Source organism: Chiroxiphia lanceolata, chromosome 3 (genome assembly GCF_009829145.1).
Source record: "Chiroxiphia lanceolata isolate bChiLan1 chromosome 3, bChiLan1.pri, whole genome shotgun sequence".
NCBI lineage: Eukaryota > Metazoa > Chordata > Aves > Passeriformes > Pipridae > Chiroxiphia > Chiroxiphia lanceolata.
The window spans coordinates 17,988,954-18,008,131 of NC_045639.1; the positions used below are offsets into that span (position 1 = coordinate 17,988,954).

At 41.0% G+C, this 19,178-nt stretch overlaps 1 protein-coding gene and 1 long non-coding RNA gene across 4 annotated transcripts; one reads left to right on the forward strand and one right to left on the reverse strand.

Annotated features, from left to right (window-relative positions):
- Positions 1–79: 79 nt before the first annotated feature.
- Positions 80–13,417, forward strand: LOC116784464. Its single transcript, XR_004356081.1, has 2 exons — positions 80–220; positions 12,581–13,417. It is a non-coding gene; the product is annotated as an uncharacterized LOC116784464 (long non-coding RNA).
- Positions 4,086–17,627, reverse strand: FBXO28 (F-box protein 28). Of its 3 annotated transcripts, none has more exons than XM_032683130.1 (6): positions 17,288–17,605; positions 11,378–11,487; positions 10,313–10,451; positions 7,659–7,854; positions 6,280–6,387; positions 4,086–5,780 (listed from the first exon to the last, which is right to left on the reverse strand). In XM_032683130.1, exons 1-6 carry the CDS (start codon positions 17,588–17,590, stop codon positions 5,386–5,388), a joined length of 1,251 nt encoding a protein of 416 aa, XP_032539021.1. In that variant the 5' UTR covers positions 17,591–17,605; the 3' UTR covers positions 4,086–5,385. The 3 variants fall into 3 exon arrangements, with proteins under 3 accessions (XP_032539021.1, XP_032539023.1, XP_032539022.1); XM_032683132.1 differs by lacking the exon at positions 17,288–17,605 and adding an exon at positions 16,976–17,104; XM_032683131.1 differs by lacking the exon at positions 6,280–6,387 and having other exon boundaries at positions 17,288–17,627.
- Between the last annotated feature and the right edge of the window lie 1,551 nt (positions 17,628–19,178).

Sequence of the window (19,178 nt, forward strand, 5' to 3'; positions counted from 1 at the left end):
CCGCCCTCGCCCCCCATTGGCCGCCGCCCGCTGTCAGGCGTGCTCCCGGCGGGGAGGCGCCCCCTGCTGGCGCCCTGAGGGGTTCCCTCAGCCCGCGGGAGCGACCCCTCACAGCGGCACCGCCGGGAAGGGAAAGAGGTTGTAAGGAATAGCCGTCATCTGTCCAAAATCCGTACTGCTGTCGTGGTTTAACCCCGTGCTTAAAGACCCCTGCCTAAAAGTATTTAACCACTACTCAAAACGCCTGCGCCAAGGTCTCTTTCTGTGATAAGATATTCTAAGAACTTCACTGACAAACTCCGCTGTAAGAACTGACCTTCATTTAATCCGTCCCTGCATGTATTTCTCATCTAATGTTGACTTCGGGAAGTTCAGTTACAAAGATTATTTAATATAGAAGTTGCATGACTACTTGCTTGGGATTTTACTTGTCCACCCAAAATAATCCAAATCAGCAGATCGAAAATTCACTCAAAGTACTCTAAATGAGTAATAGTGACAAAAGCAGCAAAGAAAGTTATCACAAATTAAATTACACCTTATCTGTTAATGTACTATTAGTATCTCAAGGTTTACGTTGCATCACTTAAAATTTATTTGTAATAATTAATAAAAAGGGCTAATGCGTACTGGCTGCTAAAAGCCTCATGTGCAACTGGGCTCACGAAGGGGAAAAACAATCCCTACTTGACAATATTTGCAATCTAAATAATGTACAAAGCACAGGATCCAAGAAACATAACACCTTTGTGAACAGATTTGTTTGCATGCATTTTTAACCTGTGCATATTAGGACGGGAATTAGAAGGGAAAAACGGAGCAAGTGGATGAGACGTGGAAAAGTTCGTGCACAGCTTTTCCCTCCTTAGCCACAGGATCTGAATTCTGCAGACTCCGTGAGGACTGGTGCAGCATAGGAGGCAAACCAGATGTTCAGATTTGATCCAGGCACTGTGACCTTGCAAGGTTTACTTCTCGGTCAGTGACCGTTTCACAATAAACCAGGAAGAGCCTTTGAGCTGCCCGTGCAGCAGCCGAGTGCAGAATTGCCAGGGTCACCAGTGTTCCACTCAGCTGCACTCCAAACACTGTGAGTAACATTTCTGAAAGTGTTCCCTTCTTGTAGTTCAAATATTAGCACTGCTATCCATCACTAAAGACCTTCTCACCCTTGGGAAGGATCCTGCCAAGAGGAGGAATGTGTCAGCTGATGAGAGAGGTTGCAGCTCGGCCAACAGGAGCATTGGGGGAGGCAGGTTTACAGCACTGCAAACGCATATAGGTTGGTAAATGGTCACAAATTTCAGTAGGGCCACTAAATAGAAGAGCCTGGGTTTATAAACTAAACATTCCAGAACAGCTAAACAAGGCTTAAAAGACTAAGAAAAGTATTAAACAGGAAAGTTTTGGAAAATTTAATTGCCCAAGTGTACTGGAGAGTAGTGTCTTTCCTATTTACTCACTGGGTCTTTCTGCCTTAAACAGTCCGTGTAACAAATCCAGATTTATTAGGTCTTCAGCAAGCTAACAGTTTTTCTATCTGACATTTTCCTTTCCAAAGACAAAGACATCCAGTATCTAGTGTGCCTTCAGCTGGCACAAAGCTAGAACAAAAATCCTAGAATGTTCAGTTACATGTAAACCAAAGCCAGCAGTGCATCCCTGTCCAATGAGGAAGGTGAGATCCAGGAAGGACAACTGCAAGAGCAGAGAGCACATGGAGAAGCAAGCTGGTCCAGGTATGGTGCAAAGCAGCACAGGAATGCAACTGGAGAGTATCAGAACAGTTGACACCTAGCAGACATGTTGCTGTAAAATAGTCCAAACTGAATTAACTTATGAATGAAATAATAATCCACCACTGTAATTTGCCAGTTACCTTCTTAATACCATCAGGAACACCAAGAAATCAGGTAGCTGCCTCCTGTCTCACGACACATTCAACTATATCCTACGTCATCCCGTTTCCAAGAAGCTCTTAATGTTGAAAATTCTTTAGGTAATCTTAGTGCTCCCCCTTAGATCTCAGTGAAAGCAACTAAGTTTCTGTTCAATTCTGTCTTACCTTTTACGTTAAGAAATTATTCACAGGCATCCTTGTAACATTAATGAACTTCAGTGATTAATGTGCAATGCTGAGCAAATATCAGGAATTGAAGTTCCATTTGTTTCTATCTGTTCTTTATTCTGTGAAATTTATCTTGTTAAGCAGGTAGTCTTTCCTCCTTCCCCCTATGACATCCATTAGCCCTTGCTTGGAAGGTGCTTGCACACTCCTTTCACATACAAGCTGTTCCATTTGGGAAGCAAGACCTGGTTGCAAACAGCTTTTCCCTCAACAAAGCATTTCTGATCCCATTTTTGCCATGTTCACTAGATACATAAATTTGTAAAAAAAAATCTCCAACCCTACTGTGACAAAAAAAATTTTCAAGGCAAGCTGCTATTTTTAGAAAAGCAGGAACACCGGCCTTAGTAGTTTTAAGTTATTTTAAGAAACGAACTATAAAAGACACAATTGCTTTCCCTGTCAACCCTGAGCTGTTCAGTTTCAGCCCTTGATACAAGTACTAAAGCTGAACAGTGGCTGCAAATAAAACAATTTTTCATTTTGTAAACTACACCTGCCTTTAACAGATTATACAGCCACTAACCACTACAGACATCACACTTCTCCAGGCCAATGCACCAACTCATGTAAAGGCACACAGACATTTAGAATGAAAAGTGACTTAGTTTTTACTCCAGGCAATTTATCAGCATGTTGCAAATGCATACTTTCTATTTAATAAGGGACAATACGGTGTCAGAAATTAACGCTGCAGCTATTTTCTCCAAACTATTACTTCATCCTGTTTTCTCCATTCTGCCTGTGCCAGCGGTGTATATTCCAGAGGGAGAGCCATATGATGCCTCCCTCCCTGGGAAGTGAAACACAAAACACTGGTGTGCCTTTGCCATGGCATTTCCAGAGCTGCCTTTTAACCATCTGTGACGTATCTGTTACGTTTCACGGGCCTTGTTCCATTTACTGTGCTCATCAGCACGTGGATAATCAGGATGCACCTGCAAACTCAGAGCACGTGACACTTCCTTGAGTTGAAGGTTCCAAGTTGGCACTTGGCACATTCACAGAGAACATTTCATGTAACAATGAGCTGTTGCTGTTTCCAGCTCAGTTTACGCAGAGCTAGAGATTCCCCGACACATAAATAAATGTTACTCCCGAGTAACCTGAAACTATTTGTATATTGTGAAGGGGGTGGAGGGAAATTGTTTGCATGTTCTAGAAATTAATAAAGAAACTAAGGTGAAAGATATTCAGAGATGTATGAATAAACCTTTTCAGTAAATGCAATTCACAGGTTTATACTTGTTTGGAAGTAATTCACCACAAATAGCTGGTAAATAGTCCATTACAGGAATTTTTCATCATGAATAACCATTAAATGATTTTGTATCACACAGTAATTATAGCTATCATGCTGACCCTTTGATTCAAAATTATTTTTTAAAGTATATGCCAGTATTTTTAACCTGAAGAGCAGGTAACTATCTTAAAGAGATCCTTAATGGTAAAAAAAATTCTGAGCTGTAGAAAACCAGTACCAGCCAATGCTCCTTTAACAGTTTAAGTCTTCCCTCAGATAACCTTTCATAATTTCCTTGATGCTTAACAAAAAAAGCCTTTTTTAAAAAAGGCTCAAACTATTCAAGAAGTTTATTTGAATACTAAATGTCTGCAAAACATTAGGCATTTGCAAAGCTACTCCTGCTATGAGCCAATATGTTTTAGAAGTAAAAACTGTAGCTGAAAATTCAGGAAAAACATCCATTTTCTGTGATTATGTAACATTTGTCCAGACAATTTCTGATTTGTTTGTTTGGTGCTTTAAGTACAGCCACTGTGTTATGCTGACAGCTGTACAAAATGAAAGAGAAACTTGCACTTCAACCCATAGCATTGAGATTGTGAACAGCTACAAATGCAGCATTTGCATCTTCAATGCCACCCCAAGCTGAATTCAGAACCACCTAAACCCAAAGCAGCAGCTAGTTAAAAAAAGAAAACATAAGTCAAATGATAAAGCTACATAGTTTAGTACATTAAAACAAAACCAAGGACAATGGTATTTGTATAAGTTTCCAAAAATATACAGATGGGGAGGGGAATAATCACTGTACACAACTCTGAGGTGGTTAAAGTGACCAGAGAGACTGAACAGTGCAAGACATGCTTTTCCAGTTACAAGCTCAAAACAGAAGTGCAAAAGAAATTAAAGCTTTGTCTGAAGTTATTTACCTTTCAGGAAAAGGAAAGCTTAGAATATTGTCATCAGTGTTACAGAGAAATTTCCACCTCAACCCCAACACAGACACACAAAATAGTTTCAGTTTTCCCACAATACAGCATTTCACTCAAATGTTGTCCCCCGGGCTTGGTGAGCGTAGGGACAATTTGTCTGATCCGTGTTAGATGTTGGCCTATGAACCAAGTGAAGGCCTCTTCTCAGCTCTCCAGCTTTGGCCAACAATACCTGCCTTACAGGCAGGGTTCAAACTCTGCTGCCACTCACCTCCTAACACCATCTCACTGTAAAACAGCAGCTGTGCTGAAAGCAGATGCTAAGTTATGGCTGAGGAACAAAGAAATTGCTTTACAGGTCTCTGTGCTCTCTCCCAGAGTCTGGAACAATTTCAGGCAAGTGCTTTTGGCAGGCTGACTAAGCTGTACATGCATCTATCCATGCAAATGTAGAATATGGCTCCCAAGACCTAGAACCAGGGTGTGTGCATGTGAAGACTGGATAGAAGGCCCTTCCTTGTAAGTTTACAAAAATATATAGCCAATACTGTAGCTTAAGAAGTCAGTTTTACTCATTACAGAGAACCCCAAAAAGTATTAACTACTTTTCAGACATTCCAGACAAGGTCACTTGTAACAAAAAAAGTCAAGTTCTCAAAAACAAGATTTTAAAAGTGGATCTTTCCTTCAAGTGAACAGGACATCTGTTTTTACGCTTAACTTTTTAGTCAGTTAAGACAATTTATTTAAGATTTTTTGTGAACATATGCATAAACACAAATAACTTTACTTTAAACACGTTTGCACAGGAAAAAAAAAGGTTAACCCTTCAAAACATAACAGAGCAGGTCTGGTTAGTATGTAACTATTGCAAATATTAAAGATTCTGTGCATTAGGCCCACCCATAGAGAAAGCAGGGGAAAAGTCAATGAAAGAAAATAACTGTTCAAGTCTAAGAGGTGTTTTGAAGAGCCAGCAGCTAAGTGACACCATGAAGCTGGTCGCAGCACCCAAACAAGCAGACCTGCTTGGGCTACCAGAGCAGTGTATCCTCCTGAAGGTGTCATTTACTCCCAAGTTATTTTCTGTTTCGAAGGCGCTTAGATTTCCTAGGACAGTCTGTGGAATCCACCGCCTTCCTCCGTTTTCTAGGAGATTGTTCATTTGAGCCAGAACCTGAGGAATTTCCTACTGTGCTCTCCATCACCTCTCGCAGCTTGCGCTCGAGCTCAGCCAACCGGGCGTTCTGTTCACCTATGATTTGGGTTTGCTCAAGCAGTTTCTGATCTTGATCCTGGAGCTGTTTCTGTTGCTCCTGCACTTTGATGCGGAGCTCGGAGATCTCCCGCTTTAGTGCTGTCAAGCCCGTGCCGTTCGCTTTTACTTGCTGCTGGAGTTTGGTGACTTCCTGCCTGGAAGGGCTCTGCTTGGAGAACAGCTGCATTGTTGTCAGTGCTGCAGAAGGCCCTGGAACTTCAGAGAGAAGTATGATTAGTCCTCTAAAACTTCATGGTAAAAACTGCGTCCCAGTTTTCACATTTCGCTTGTCCCTACTCCCCAAACATGAATCTGGACACCGGCTGCAAGTTATATGAACATGTAAACAGCTTTACAGTCATTTATGTGTCTAAGAAGAATGTGTGGCAATCTCAGAGCACAATTTAATTTAAAATACTCATAGCTTTTTCAGCTTTTCCAGACTTATAGTCCGGAAAACAGCTCATCATTCATTTCCTGTATATAAGCCCCCCTCCTTTTGCTGTATCAAAAATTGCATAGAGATACTGTCCTGTAGACTTAATGTCACAGATGTTAAGTCAAAAACCCACAACACATCTACTTAATACAGAATAGTTAGAGTAAATAAATATCTTTCATTACAGCAGCAAAAATCTGCTGTCTTAGTTGCAGGCAGCTAAAGTTCTAAAATGTTCTGATTTGGGGCTTAACAAGATATTTCAGTGTAACTTACATTTTAGAAGAAAAGAATTTACTTCCCATGCTTCTTTAGAATCACTCTTCCTAAGTACTAAAGCCATACTGGAATCTGAGCTTGGAACTGTTGATTCTAATAAAGTTCCTGCAAATCAAGGAGACTAACAGCTACTGTATAATTTCTTTCACTTCTTCTGCCATAAAAGACATCTATCACTTTTTCTGATATTTTACTCTTCAAGCAATGCTGTGCAAGCAAGATGCAACTTTTAAGTGCTATGCAGACAGAACAGTCAGGAACAGCCTAGAACAGTCATCCTCCTCCTCCTCCTCTTTTTTGTCAGTTAGGATGCCAGCACAGCTACCATTACATGGCACTAAGGGGTTGCCACTGGAGATGTTATGCTCCTCCCTCCACATGAGACAGGCCTTTTTATACACCTTAAAGCCTTGGCCTTGAAAAGCCAATTGACCTCAACTATGGTTTGGGGCAATACTTCCTCACCCAAGAGGCTCAGTATATATTAACATATATATTTAACATATATAATAAAAAAAACCTTAAACCATATATAATTTAAAAAATGAAAGTATAATTAACAAGATATAATTAACAGCTGGTATACACATGGCTAAAAGGGTGGACAGGATATACAAGAAAGAGCAAGCATCTCCTGCAGTTAGACCCATCTTTTTTTCTTTTAAGATGTAATTTTTTTTCTTCAATTTTTATTAAGTTATTCTTTTAGGGAGCTAATTTCACAGTTTCTCAAGCGTGAAGATGTCCTGTGCAGGGAAAATGCTACATTTGTACCAGCCTTTTGCCTTTGGCCATCCAGGCAACTACCTTAGACTTTGGTTCACAAAAGTTCTGGAAAGTCTGAAAGATTATATGAAGGACCAGTTTAATTGCTTACTTATAGACTGTTACTTTAATTATTGTCTTTTCACCACTACCTGTAAGTATTTCACTTGTTAGTGTACACAACAGTGCCCCAAGAAAGTAAAAAAGTACATACAAGTATGTTCTAGCTCTCTATGTACTACAACAGCTTAGGCAAATTCATTTGCTGATTGTCCTAAAAATAAAAGGCATCGAGTTGTCGTTTCATGTGCCAAATTTCACCCAAATGCAATGATAAAGTCTCATTCATTGGTGGCACAAAAGCGTTTGTTTAAGGAACACACACTCTATGCATAATTCTAACATACATTGAAGTGACTGTTCTTTCGGTAGTACAAAGGCTCCTTAAATTTCAAAGCAAATGAATTTCAATTAGCATTCTTAAGAAACAAGTATCATCAGTATTTATGTAATAAAGCTCATATTTAAGGGAGGTAGCTTTAAAAACATACAGTGCTGTGAATTTTTACAGAAAAACTAAATAAAACTTAACTATACGTTGGAGTTAATACCTGGGGCAGTTCCTATCAGACGTCCCGATACATCTGACCCAGGCATCTTTCTTTTCAGTATTGGAACAATCTTCTCATCAAAATATTCCATAGCCATGGAGGAAATGTCCCTTAGTTCTTGAAGAACTTCATGAGCTCTCTGAGGAGCTCTTGTAGAGTTTACATATCTTAACACTCGATAAATTTCATCTATTACCTAAAACATTTAAGAATAATTAGGATTTTCTGATAAAGGCAAGATTATTTCAGTTCATTCTAAAAATTGTGGCATATTCAGGGGCTTTTATCACATAACAGTTGCATACCACTGTGTGCTTTAGTTCTAGATCAGCTTTTTGAAATGAAGTGCTGTTCATGATATATCAGAGAAGCTATTCACTTAGTCTATCACAACAGCTCTCTTCAAACTCATGAAATAATGCTTATTATGCAAAATTTTGTTTTACTATAGCCATACTTGACTTCTAAGTTACATAATCTATACTCAGCAGAGCACAATAATTTCCTTATAGAGAATCTGAAGCGAGATACTCTAAGCCCCAATGCAGAGCAGTCACTACCCCAGCTACTTATGAAACACATAATTGAAGTAGCAAAAATCAGCATTATGTCAGTCTGAAGAGCTGTAAATATTTACTTGAGTCCACTTGCATACACCCAAAATAGTGCAAATTCAGATTAAGTCCAAAAGACATTAATTTAGAAAACATCAATCCACTACTGACAGAAAACATAACTCCCTTAACAGGTTTGGCAAACAAGCCCTTTGGTTAGGAGAGATAGAGAGAGATGAAAGGTGTGTCACTAATCTATGAATTATAGTCTGAGCCACGTAAAGATAGGAGTGCTGGTCTCTCAGCCAAAACTACACAGGTATTTCTCACAGGACTACGAATGGCTGAAGAGTTTCCTGAAGAACACAGATCATAAGAGCTGTGTTTTGATAAAGGAAGCTTAGCTAAAAAGTTGCAAAAGCTAGATAAGACTAAAGTTTCTCACCAAGCAACAAAGTTACAAAAGACTTCCCTAATTTCACCCACATTATACCCTGTTAACAACATCCTCAATATAAAACCTGCAGCAGGACTCTGCTATCACCAGGAACACTCACAGAATGCCAAACCTAAATCAGGGTTTGCATATTCTAACACAAATTCAATTCCTGGCAGTTCTGTGGCAAAACTTCTTGAGGGAAGCAATGCAGGTGTAACAGAAACCACAGACTGTAAGTGAACACTAAGCCTTGAATCTGATTGATGAAAATATTATTCTCTGGTGAACCGATAACTGTGCCTAGAGAGCAGCAGCTTTAGCAAATTCATACACTAAGTAAATAGCTAAAAAAAAAAAATCCAGACTTTTTAGCAGTTATATCTAAATACAATCAAGGTCCTTACTAGTCAGTGCCCATAAGGAAAATGGCTGGCAAGCTCACTTGCCCAACTCCTGCACACTCCAGGTCTAGATTGAGTAATGCCTTTCCATCTACTCTTCAAAATAGTATGGCAACATTTCTTTTAAGTATTTAATTTACTAGGTGAGTATCAAGGACTTAAGTTCACTTGACTTTGTTATATTCATTTTTTTAAAAATACATGGTATATATAAAAATGCAATGCAAAGTCAAATAAGAATATATTACACTGTAGTTATTTAATTTAAAATGAATTAAATATCAAGTCAACAATAGTGTACAGAAAAAGTTACCTCTTCAAGACAAAAATACATTACATGCCCACAGCCTATCCTACCACACTGAGTGCAAAAATGCCTGCATGCTGCTCCCAAATCCAAGAGATAACTTTTCCATTCATCCCCGTGCAATTCAGTTATCTGCTCATGAAAATGTAGTACCAACATATCCAAACCTTACATGGAAAGATCAATGAGCAGAGCACCAGGCTGATGTTCACTGATCTCGTTTCATCCCTGAGCTGTACTGGTCTTCCTCTGACCAGGATTTCATCAATTGCCCCGTGCACTGTTGTTTTCACAGCTTAATAAACAGTGGGATCTCCAATGTACATCTCTCTTGCATAAATCATATTTAATGCTGGGGTAGTGTACACCAGATGATGTATATTTAATGCTGGGGTACTGAACATCAGAATTGTTCAGTAATATTCACATTTCACACACTTTACATTTGAAACTAATTCCACCTACTGTTCAAAAATACACCACCCACTGTAATACAGAACAGTCTTTCCAGATACTAGATATCTTTATTCAATCAATCTGAGGTCCTCAAACCCTTAAGAAATGTGCATAAAATATTCCTGATTGAGTGCTTAGTGTCATACACTGTCTAAATTACTACATCTCCTGATAGCCTGGATCACGTGATTTTCCTAAAAGGTTGTAGAGGATGTATATGCCATAAGTCAAGCATCAGAATTAAGAGAGAAACTAAAGGCAAATAGAGATCAAATTTAAAATAATTAATATTTAAATATAATCTGGTTCATTCATTTCAGGCTGGCTGGTAAAACAGAGTATTGGCTTGTACATTTGTTTGCAAGTATCTGAAACACAGTTTTTACATATATATACACACAAGGTACATTAATTTGCCTCGGCTGTGCCAGGTTAGGTTACACAATCTTATTTTTTAAACACAGATGCACATTCACATAATGTAGTCTACATTTTACCTTTCCAGGTATGAAGCAACAGAGATTGGAATCCACATACTTCATGAAAGTCATATTCAACAGAGAGAGTCTTGTTTCCACAGCAGCAAGGATGTCTGCGTGGCGAGCTAAGGAGTGATTTCTTCTTTCTGACTCCCGTCTAGAAGACAGACCATAAGGTGACACTGATTTAACAAGGAGTCAACAAAAATCCAACTGCAACATTGCTCAAGTTAATTTCCCCCTTAAAGTGCTCTGAGGTTTGAAATTGTAACCACTAACACTTGTCTTCATGGAAGTAAGAGATACAGACCGAGAACCAGCTAGTAACAGCATACTTCACTTTCTTAGACAAAATTTGTTCTCTAAATAATTTCTGCATCTTATGTGATCCATAAAGTTTTTATGCAATTTCGGACTATTTAAGAACAAGCTTTCAGTATTAACTAGCAGTAAACACTGAATCAGTGTGAATATTTTTACCCCCCCCCCCATTCCTATGGTCAGCACTTCAATGCAATTGACACAATAAATGCAATATATTAGTAGTGCTTGCTACAAATTTTAGGTTGAGATATAAGTTCTTTTGACAAAGGATCTCTGTGGTAAGTAGCATTTAGTTTCTTCACTCTGGGAAATCTCACAGGACACAGCAGCACCTGCACTTATTCACTGGAAAGAGGAAGATACACATTGCTTCAGTGAGAACCCCTCTGCCTTCCCCCTGTTTAATCCTTGTCACTGCTTTTCTTTAAAGCAGTCTTTGATAAATCATGAGTGAAGGCAGTTGGTCATGCAAAGGAATGGCATTTATTCATTCCTAGGAGTCCTTGCTTGACTTGCCAGAAGAGCTGAGTAATACAGAACACACTCTACTTGAAATGTCAGAGACACTTTCCACACCATTATTCTGCAATTCAATTTTAGGCTCAAGGTGCTTTTGGAAAAAAAAACCAAATTAAAACCAAATGACTCAAATTTTCAAGATATATAAATGGAATTAGCCATTAAGAAATTCCTTTTCAATAATCTGCTTAAAAGAATCTAACACAATTAAACTGAATTACAATTTTAACTCATACATACCTTGGAAGTTGAGCTTTAACTTGCTTTTGACACAAGTTGTGGTATCTTTCCACTTTCAGAAATCCCTGATTTAGCATTCTCTGGCAAACCAAGTCCATTCGCTTACAAACCTGTATTTAAGTAAAAAGAAATCTTAAGGCTCAGTTAAGGCTATAAGTCACTTTTACTATTACCTCATCCATACTTGCTGGGTAGTAAAAGACTCTGTTATTGTTTTTTGCTCCATTTCAATGAGCAAAAACTGCAGCTGAGATTAAGGCCTCACCATCTCCAACAGTGGTCATGCTACTCCAAAAAGGAGCAGCTATGTTCACAAATTAATCTCCTGATATTGCCTAACAAGAGACAGTAGGCTGAATGCCACCCATATATAAGCAGATGCAATTTCCTCTGGTTTTAATGGAAGTTTGTAAATGCCTGTGTCTGGCTTTTAGCTTGGTCACCAGAGTGATTCCAGTGGATCAAGTTAGAATTTTGTAGTTTCAAAAAAGAAGCCTTTAAAGCCAAGAAATCGTGAGGGTTTTCTGCCAGAGTTTAAAGCTTATGTTTAGAAGTCAGCTACAATTAAATGTAAAAACATATGCAACACAGTACACATGAAACAAGATTCCTTTTTATATAAAAAAGTATTTTCTTCTCCATTTAACAGACCAATAGTCTCTTTCCCCTGTCTCCTCCAGAGATTTAGAGAGAAAGAACATTAACAGCTGCAGAAGACGTAATAAACTGCTAAAGTTAAACCTTCACAAAGTTACCAGTTACAGGACAAAGCCAACTCGTACAAAAGTTTAAAGCCATTGCAATTCAGTTTTGCAGACAAGAGCTAACTGTTTTAGAAACTGTTTTGGGTGGTTTTTTTAAGTACTAAAGTGCACAATTTCCACTTTGACCCCAAATTCCAATGAAATATTTTCTCTTTTTTTTTTTTTTTAAATAAACACTCCTTTCCTTCATACACTTCATCTCATACCTTTTAAGTCTTTGTAAGTTTATACCTTGAGGAAGAAGATTCTCACTTCTCCCAGAAAAGCCTGCCATTACTTTCTGTTTATATAAAAGGCACTACACAAAGAAGTTCTGCTTTCTGAGTCTTCCTCTAGTCTGCTAGTTTAAGTTCTGTGAGAACTGACTGTTTTCAAACAGATCTGTATTAACAAACCATTAAGCAAATACTGTGGATCTGTCTGTGTTCCTTTTTATTAGATCTTCCTTGTTAACAGTCAAAGGAGAAAGATCAGACAAGCAAACTACAGAGGTACAGTCTCAGCACACTCTGCCCCACATTCACTGATCCAGTTAAGTCATCTCCTGTGTATAAGGAATAATGCTGGTCCTTCAACTACAGCAAGGAGGAAACTCGCAGGTTTTTTCCTGAGCTAGTGGCTGTATTAGGAGCGCACAGATCTGATACTGTTTTTGAGCACAAGGCTTTACAGCTTTCTTGTAGTTCTAATGCTACCAAACCCCTGAACTAGGCGCTAGTACCTGCACTAGGGCTGCGTCAGCTCTGCAGTTACTCGGCACAAGGGAAAAACAACCCCGGAGACACGATCGGCTACGGATTCGGAGGAAGCAGAGAGCGATTTTAACCACGTGCACACTGACATCTGGTGGCAGAAAGGACCTTCCAGCGTGCTGACCCTCCCACGGCCAAGGCACTCGCAATGGGTAACACGAACCGTGCCGGATTTTTTTAATCTTACTCATTTGCTGACGCTACACAGCATGAAGAACTATTTGCTCCAGTTTCTCAGCATTACCCATATTTATGCCAATAACCACGCCTAGAACCCAAACGCCAAACAGATAACAAGTACCACCAGAAACAAAAAGTGTTTGTTTGCAACTTATTTTACCAATCATCTCAATTCTCAGCTGGTTCACCATGTAAACTGTATGGCACCTGTATTTATAGGAACGATATGTCTCTTCTAGACTGCACAGTCAGCAGTCATATGCAAAGTAGCATCATTACACATTTAAATATCCATATTAGTCCAAGATGGTCTGATACTCACTATTCAATGGACTGTAAGAAAGTAAAATGTTAAATTTCCTCATACTTGTATTTGCAAATTTTGGTGAATATTTTCTTATTCAAGTCAGGGAGCTGGAAAACCCCGAGTTTCCTCAAATGACCAGTCCAACCAGCCCCTATGTTCAAATTTCAGGGCTAGAAAGATGTTGCATGTCCATGTGAAAAGCAGGATGAGAGGTTGCTTCTTCACATGCTGACTTATATGCAATAACAACTTTCTGTGATCCTATGAACTAATTTTCCAATTCATTTGTAAACAAACTAATACAATCTACTAGCTGCTGTTTCCTCAAGCATGTCTTATTTCTTCCAAGTTTCACTACCAGACAGTCAAGTCCAAAACAGATATAAAACATCCTAAAGTATTTAGAGTCACTATACATTCTTTTTCTTAGGAATTACACAGACACCACACTTCATAACATGCCTTTCTGGGGTAAAGTAAGTGGCAAAACATTGATGACTTCAGCAAGAATCTTTAAAATAGAAATGCCTGTAAATACAGATGGACTCAAACTGGGAATACTAAAGCCATGCTGTCCAAAGGCTATCAGTCCTTATTTGTGCTGTGCAGAAGACAAACACACAAGTTTTCTGCAGAATCTAAGTCACTTCTGACATGTCAGAATCCAAGATAACCTTCTCCTCAGAGTGTGTGTGGAAGGAGGCTGTGGATTGCTTGGTTTTAATCCCGACTGCTATAGCCATAACCTGAACAGAAGTGCCTTTCCAGGCTCAGACATGTGACTGCAAAAGAAACTGGAATATAAGAATTTCATTATTATCCCACTGAGGTAAACATTTCAAAGCTTCTGTAAGTCATTAAAAATATCCCCTTAGAAGGAGCCTTCAAAAGCTGGAAAATAGCTAGTTTCCATATCAGCATGCAGCTGCAAGGCTGCAGTTTGTCCAGAACATTACAGTTTCAGACATAAGCATCTTTTGGGTTTTCTGTGTTTCTGTCATGATGACTATCAGAGAAAGTAAATGAAGTAAATATTCAAAAGGGCTGAAAGCAAAATGCTGCTGCTTTCCCTCTCATTCACTTTATCTGAACAAAATTTTTAGAGCTCAAGATTTACATATCAGACAAGACTGCACGCTGAATACCTATTGTTTAGTCTCTGTTACTTAGATCTACTTCACTGCTTAACCAGTAGGTGCTTCATTTATGCTTTCAAATGCAGTAATACCAGGAATAGCAAAAAGCATTATGCTCAGGAAAGCAAATGCTTCTTTGCACAATGAGGGGCCCAGGGTCCTGCCTTGCCTGATGGCAATCATCACAAGCAGGAAATGTTCTTTACCTCATCCTTTGACGACAGAAAAAGACTTCTGGATCTTAAGCCTGAGATTATGCTCTGTATAAACAATGCATGTTCCTATCTCCATTTTAATCTGAAAACGTGCTGGTGTTTCACCCAGGCAACTCCTTAGTCTGTCATCTTGTACATACTCTAGATCCAACACCAGTTCAATTCAAGGAATTTATTTTTGTTTATGGTTCAGTGAGCTAAGGTGATCCAAAGTAAGATATCAGGACATCCATTTGTTTCAATGCTGCGATTCAGAGAATGCATGAGAGTGACAAGTTTAGGGAATCCACATTTTGTTTGGGTCATTTGATGCCCTAGATCATATCTTCCTGCCTTCCTCAAGGTGTTTTATCCCATGGGATGCCACATTCTAAGGGATTAATGAAGCTGCTTTCGGGCACATTTTTATGCTTAGGCATGAGACCTAAGCAATTTAATCCCTGTCATTCAATTAATGTGGTCCTGCAATGTATCTTTAGCACAATACTACTTATTATAATATACACTCATTCATCTTTGATATGCAACTCAGGTCAGTTCTCATAGAAAAGAAAAATTTACTGTTTGCACAAGACATCTTAGAGCAGGAATATACAAGTCTTTCCCAAGGCTACTTGTTGCCTTTAAAAATCAGAAAATGATGAAATTTCATTATGAGTTTATGCCTAGACACTGTTATTTTTAAAGGCTACCTTAATTCTCTGTCCAACAACACCTAGAGTTGCATAAAGCATTCAGTGTCTGCCTCTCAGTGAACTGCCAAAAGAAGACCTTCAGTTCTGAACAGCCACCTGAAAGACTCACCTGATTAAGCTTAGGGGGTCAAAGCAGAAGAGCTTTGATTCTTTACTGCTGGTTGACAAAGAAAAGGGTACTTTCTTCTCAGAAGAATGCTCATAGTGAATGCCTTCTGATGTGCTTAAGGGAACAGTAAGGAATTTGATGGAGATAAATTTTCTTGGCTGTCACTGACTCAAAAACTAAAAATAGGGAAAGACCAACTTAATAGTTTCCTTCATTTTACGCCCAGCATTGTTCTGTGTATGTTTCAGAGTTGACATTTATCCAGTCTGATTTTGTGTATTTCTGAAAGGGGCAGCCATCTTCTGGAAAAGCAAGCTTGGAGGTGCTACATAAGGAAATGTAAAAGTGTTACATTTTATTTCCCAGGTACCACTGAGAATTAAACACCTGGTTTAGTCCTTACACCATCACCTTTCCTATTCTCAGCTTCAGTGCCAACATGGCATTGCTTACAAACACTAACTTGGTGCTAGAGAAAGAGAAAGCCTTCTGCTGACTGGTGAGAGCTGCCACAGGTACATTCATTTACAAAATGAATGGGAAAGGTGCAGCCAAGGGCTGTGTCTGGCACTGCAATACAGACCATGAAACACGAAGTATACCCAAAAGGTATATGATGTACTTCCTTAATTCAAACTGTAAGTACCACCTGAAATCCTTGGGGCTGTCCTGTGCAGGGCCAGGAGTGGGACTTGGATGATCCTTGTGGGTCCCTTTCAACTCAGGATATTCTACTCAAAGTACTACATCCCTTTTACAGACTCACCACCTGCTCTCACAGAAGAAGCAGAAGTCTTCAGTGGACTGACAGCATGCTCTAGAAATATTTAGAAACCGGTGTGCTCTGTACAGTGTGAATAAGAACAGATTTTCTGCTTGAAGAGCTTTTTAAAGTTACAGTCAGGATGCAACACTTGAGGTTGCTGATCCAGGACACAAGCAGCCCAATTTTCTGCAGAAATATGCTTGAAATATTAGCCAGTTTGGGCTAATCGAGTTCTTAAAATAGAAACAGTACAGTACATGCACGCTTACTAAGGGTTACATAAGCTGTGCATTAATTCCCTCACTATTATTCCATTTACAACCTCGCAGGAGATTCAGCTTATCATAACATGACACAGTTTACATCAAGCTCCTTATGCGGGCAGTTAAATATTGATATACATTGATCTCATCAACGACAGCTGCACTTTTTTTGTCATTATCAAGATCAGAGGCAGAGGTAATGTATTTTATTAGATCTACCACAATGACTGCAAAAAGCAGGCAGCCTTTCAAACAGACAACGGCTGGGGGTTTTTACATCTTTTTTTGCCCTACATTTATTTCTAGATAGGTTTGGCTCTTGGAGCAGCAGGCTCATCATCTCCTACACTTCTTGGCTTAAGCTCTATAAGTAAAAATAAACACACCCATGAGACACAATAGACTACCCACCCCAAGCAGCCACGAGCAGAAATAAGCCTCCAGCAGCCCACTGTCTTCTCCCAGAGAACGAAAGGAATGAAACAAGTAAGAGACGGTAACAGCCCTTTAGGAATGCGTGTATGGAGGCACACAGCGAGCCTGGAGAAGGGATCAAGCCCCATCCCATCCCACCCCACCCCACTCCCTTTCATCCAGCCCCTTCCCCGGCGGGGGTCGGCCGGTGCCGCCGACACCTCGGCACCTGCCGCTGTCCCGGCGGGCGGATCCCGGCGGCCCGACCCCGGTCCCGCAGGGGCGCTCCCCGCCCCCCGCCGCCCCTACCAGGCGCAACTGGCTCGTCTCATCGTAGGACAGGAAGCTGAGGATGCTCTCGATGGCCACGATGGGCAGCCCCATGAGCGTGTTGCTCTGCGGCGGCGGCTCCATGGGCGCCAGGGCCTCGGCGGACTCCGGGAGGGGGGCCGGGGAGAGCCGCGCCGAGCCCGGGGCGCCGCCTTCGCCCTCCGACACGAGCCGCTCCTCCGGCGCCGCCATCTTGCAGCCCGTCCTTCCTCCGCGGGGGAGCGCGGGCCGCCCTCCTGTGACGTCCCTTCCGCAACCGCCGCCAACGGCCCCGCCCGGCATTCCAGCCGGGAATGCGGGGGTGCGCCCGCGGCGGTTGGGCGTCAACTGGCTGGCGCGGGCGACTCGTTCCACGGAAAGCCCGTTCCCCGGAAAGCCCGTTCCCCGGCGCGTGCCAAGAGGACGGTGCCAGACTCTCTTCAGTTGTTCTCGGCGACAGGACGAAGGGCAATGGGCATAAACTAAAACGCAAGAGGTTCCACCTCAACATGAGGAAGAATTTCCTTACGTTGAGGGTGGCAGAGCACTGGAACAGGCTGCCCAGGGAGATCATGGAGTCTTCCTCTCTGGAAACATTAAAAACACGCCTGGATGCTTTCGTGCGTCACCTGCTCTAGGTGACCCTGCCTTGGCAGGAGGGTTGGACTGGATGATCTCCAGTGGTCCCTTCCAACCCTAATTATTTTGTGATTTTCATCCTTGACCACCCTCTCCATGAGGAGCTTTTCCCTAAGAGCCAACCTGAACTTCCCCTGAGATGGCTTTACAGCATCCCATCGTCTCCTATGGTTGGAGAATGGAGAGATGATGATCTCCCTTTCTGTGCTCCCTCCTGAGGAAACTCTGTGAGAAGAGCCTCCCAAAACTCCATCACTGCTGCTGCCTGGGAGTCTGGCAGTGCTCACTCCACTCTCTGGAAGCAGCTCTGGCTGAACAGACACAGTAGCCTCCCAGCAGAATGTGAGGCAGCTACAAGGTGGAAAAATACCTTTGTAGTGCCTACACGAGGTGTAACTTCATCTTTATTACAAATGTAATCCAGGCTTTTATATTTTACCTATGGATGGGTGAACACCCTGTTTTGTGTTTTGAGTCCAGCCTGGCCCTACTCTCCTTTCAGGAGGAGCCCAGCAGCTGGAGTGGGCAGGGGGGGGTTGCAGGTCTGCTGACAGCTTTTGGGGGTCAGAGCCAGCTGGGAAAAAACTCAGCTTGAAATCAGACATTATTGAGCAGGCGCAACACCCAGAATAAAGCAAACTCTGCTCCACTATTTGACTTTTATCCTGCATATTAGGGACGTTTCTTTGGTCGAATTACTGGGGCAGCAAAGGGATGGGACCAAGGGCTGTTTCTAGAGCATTTACTGGTGTTTCTGAGCACAGACAAACCATAGTTTCACAACCATTTTAGCCTGACAGAACTTGTGACAGCCACTGAAAAGGACAGTGCCAACCTCCTCTCTGCCTTCAGCTGCTGCTGCTGCTTTGTTTCACATCAGCAGCGTTGGGCGTGTGCTTGACTGGGGAACTGGTGCTGCTGAAGACTGACTTGCCGAAGAAAATCGGTAGAGGAATGCCAGAGGTGACTGTAGCAAAGCGTATGTGAAAATGCCACGCAATGTTTGGGGAGAATGGGGCCGCTTGTAGTACCTGCACCAAGGTGGTACAGCTTAAAATAATACAGGATTAAAGGATTATCTGCCCGCTGCATCCCTATTCTTTTTTTTTTTTCTTTCAGTCATGCTGCTCCTCTTTGAAGTTTTATCTTAACCCATTTCTTTCATTTGCAAGTCCCCCCTCTCCTCGGAAGCTCATCTGCAACCTCTTTCTTAAAAAAAAAAAAAAGGCAACGGGAAAAGAATTAGCTTGGG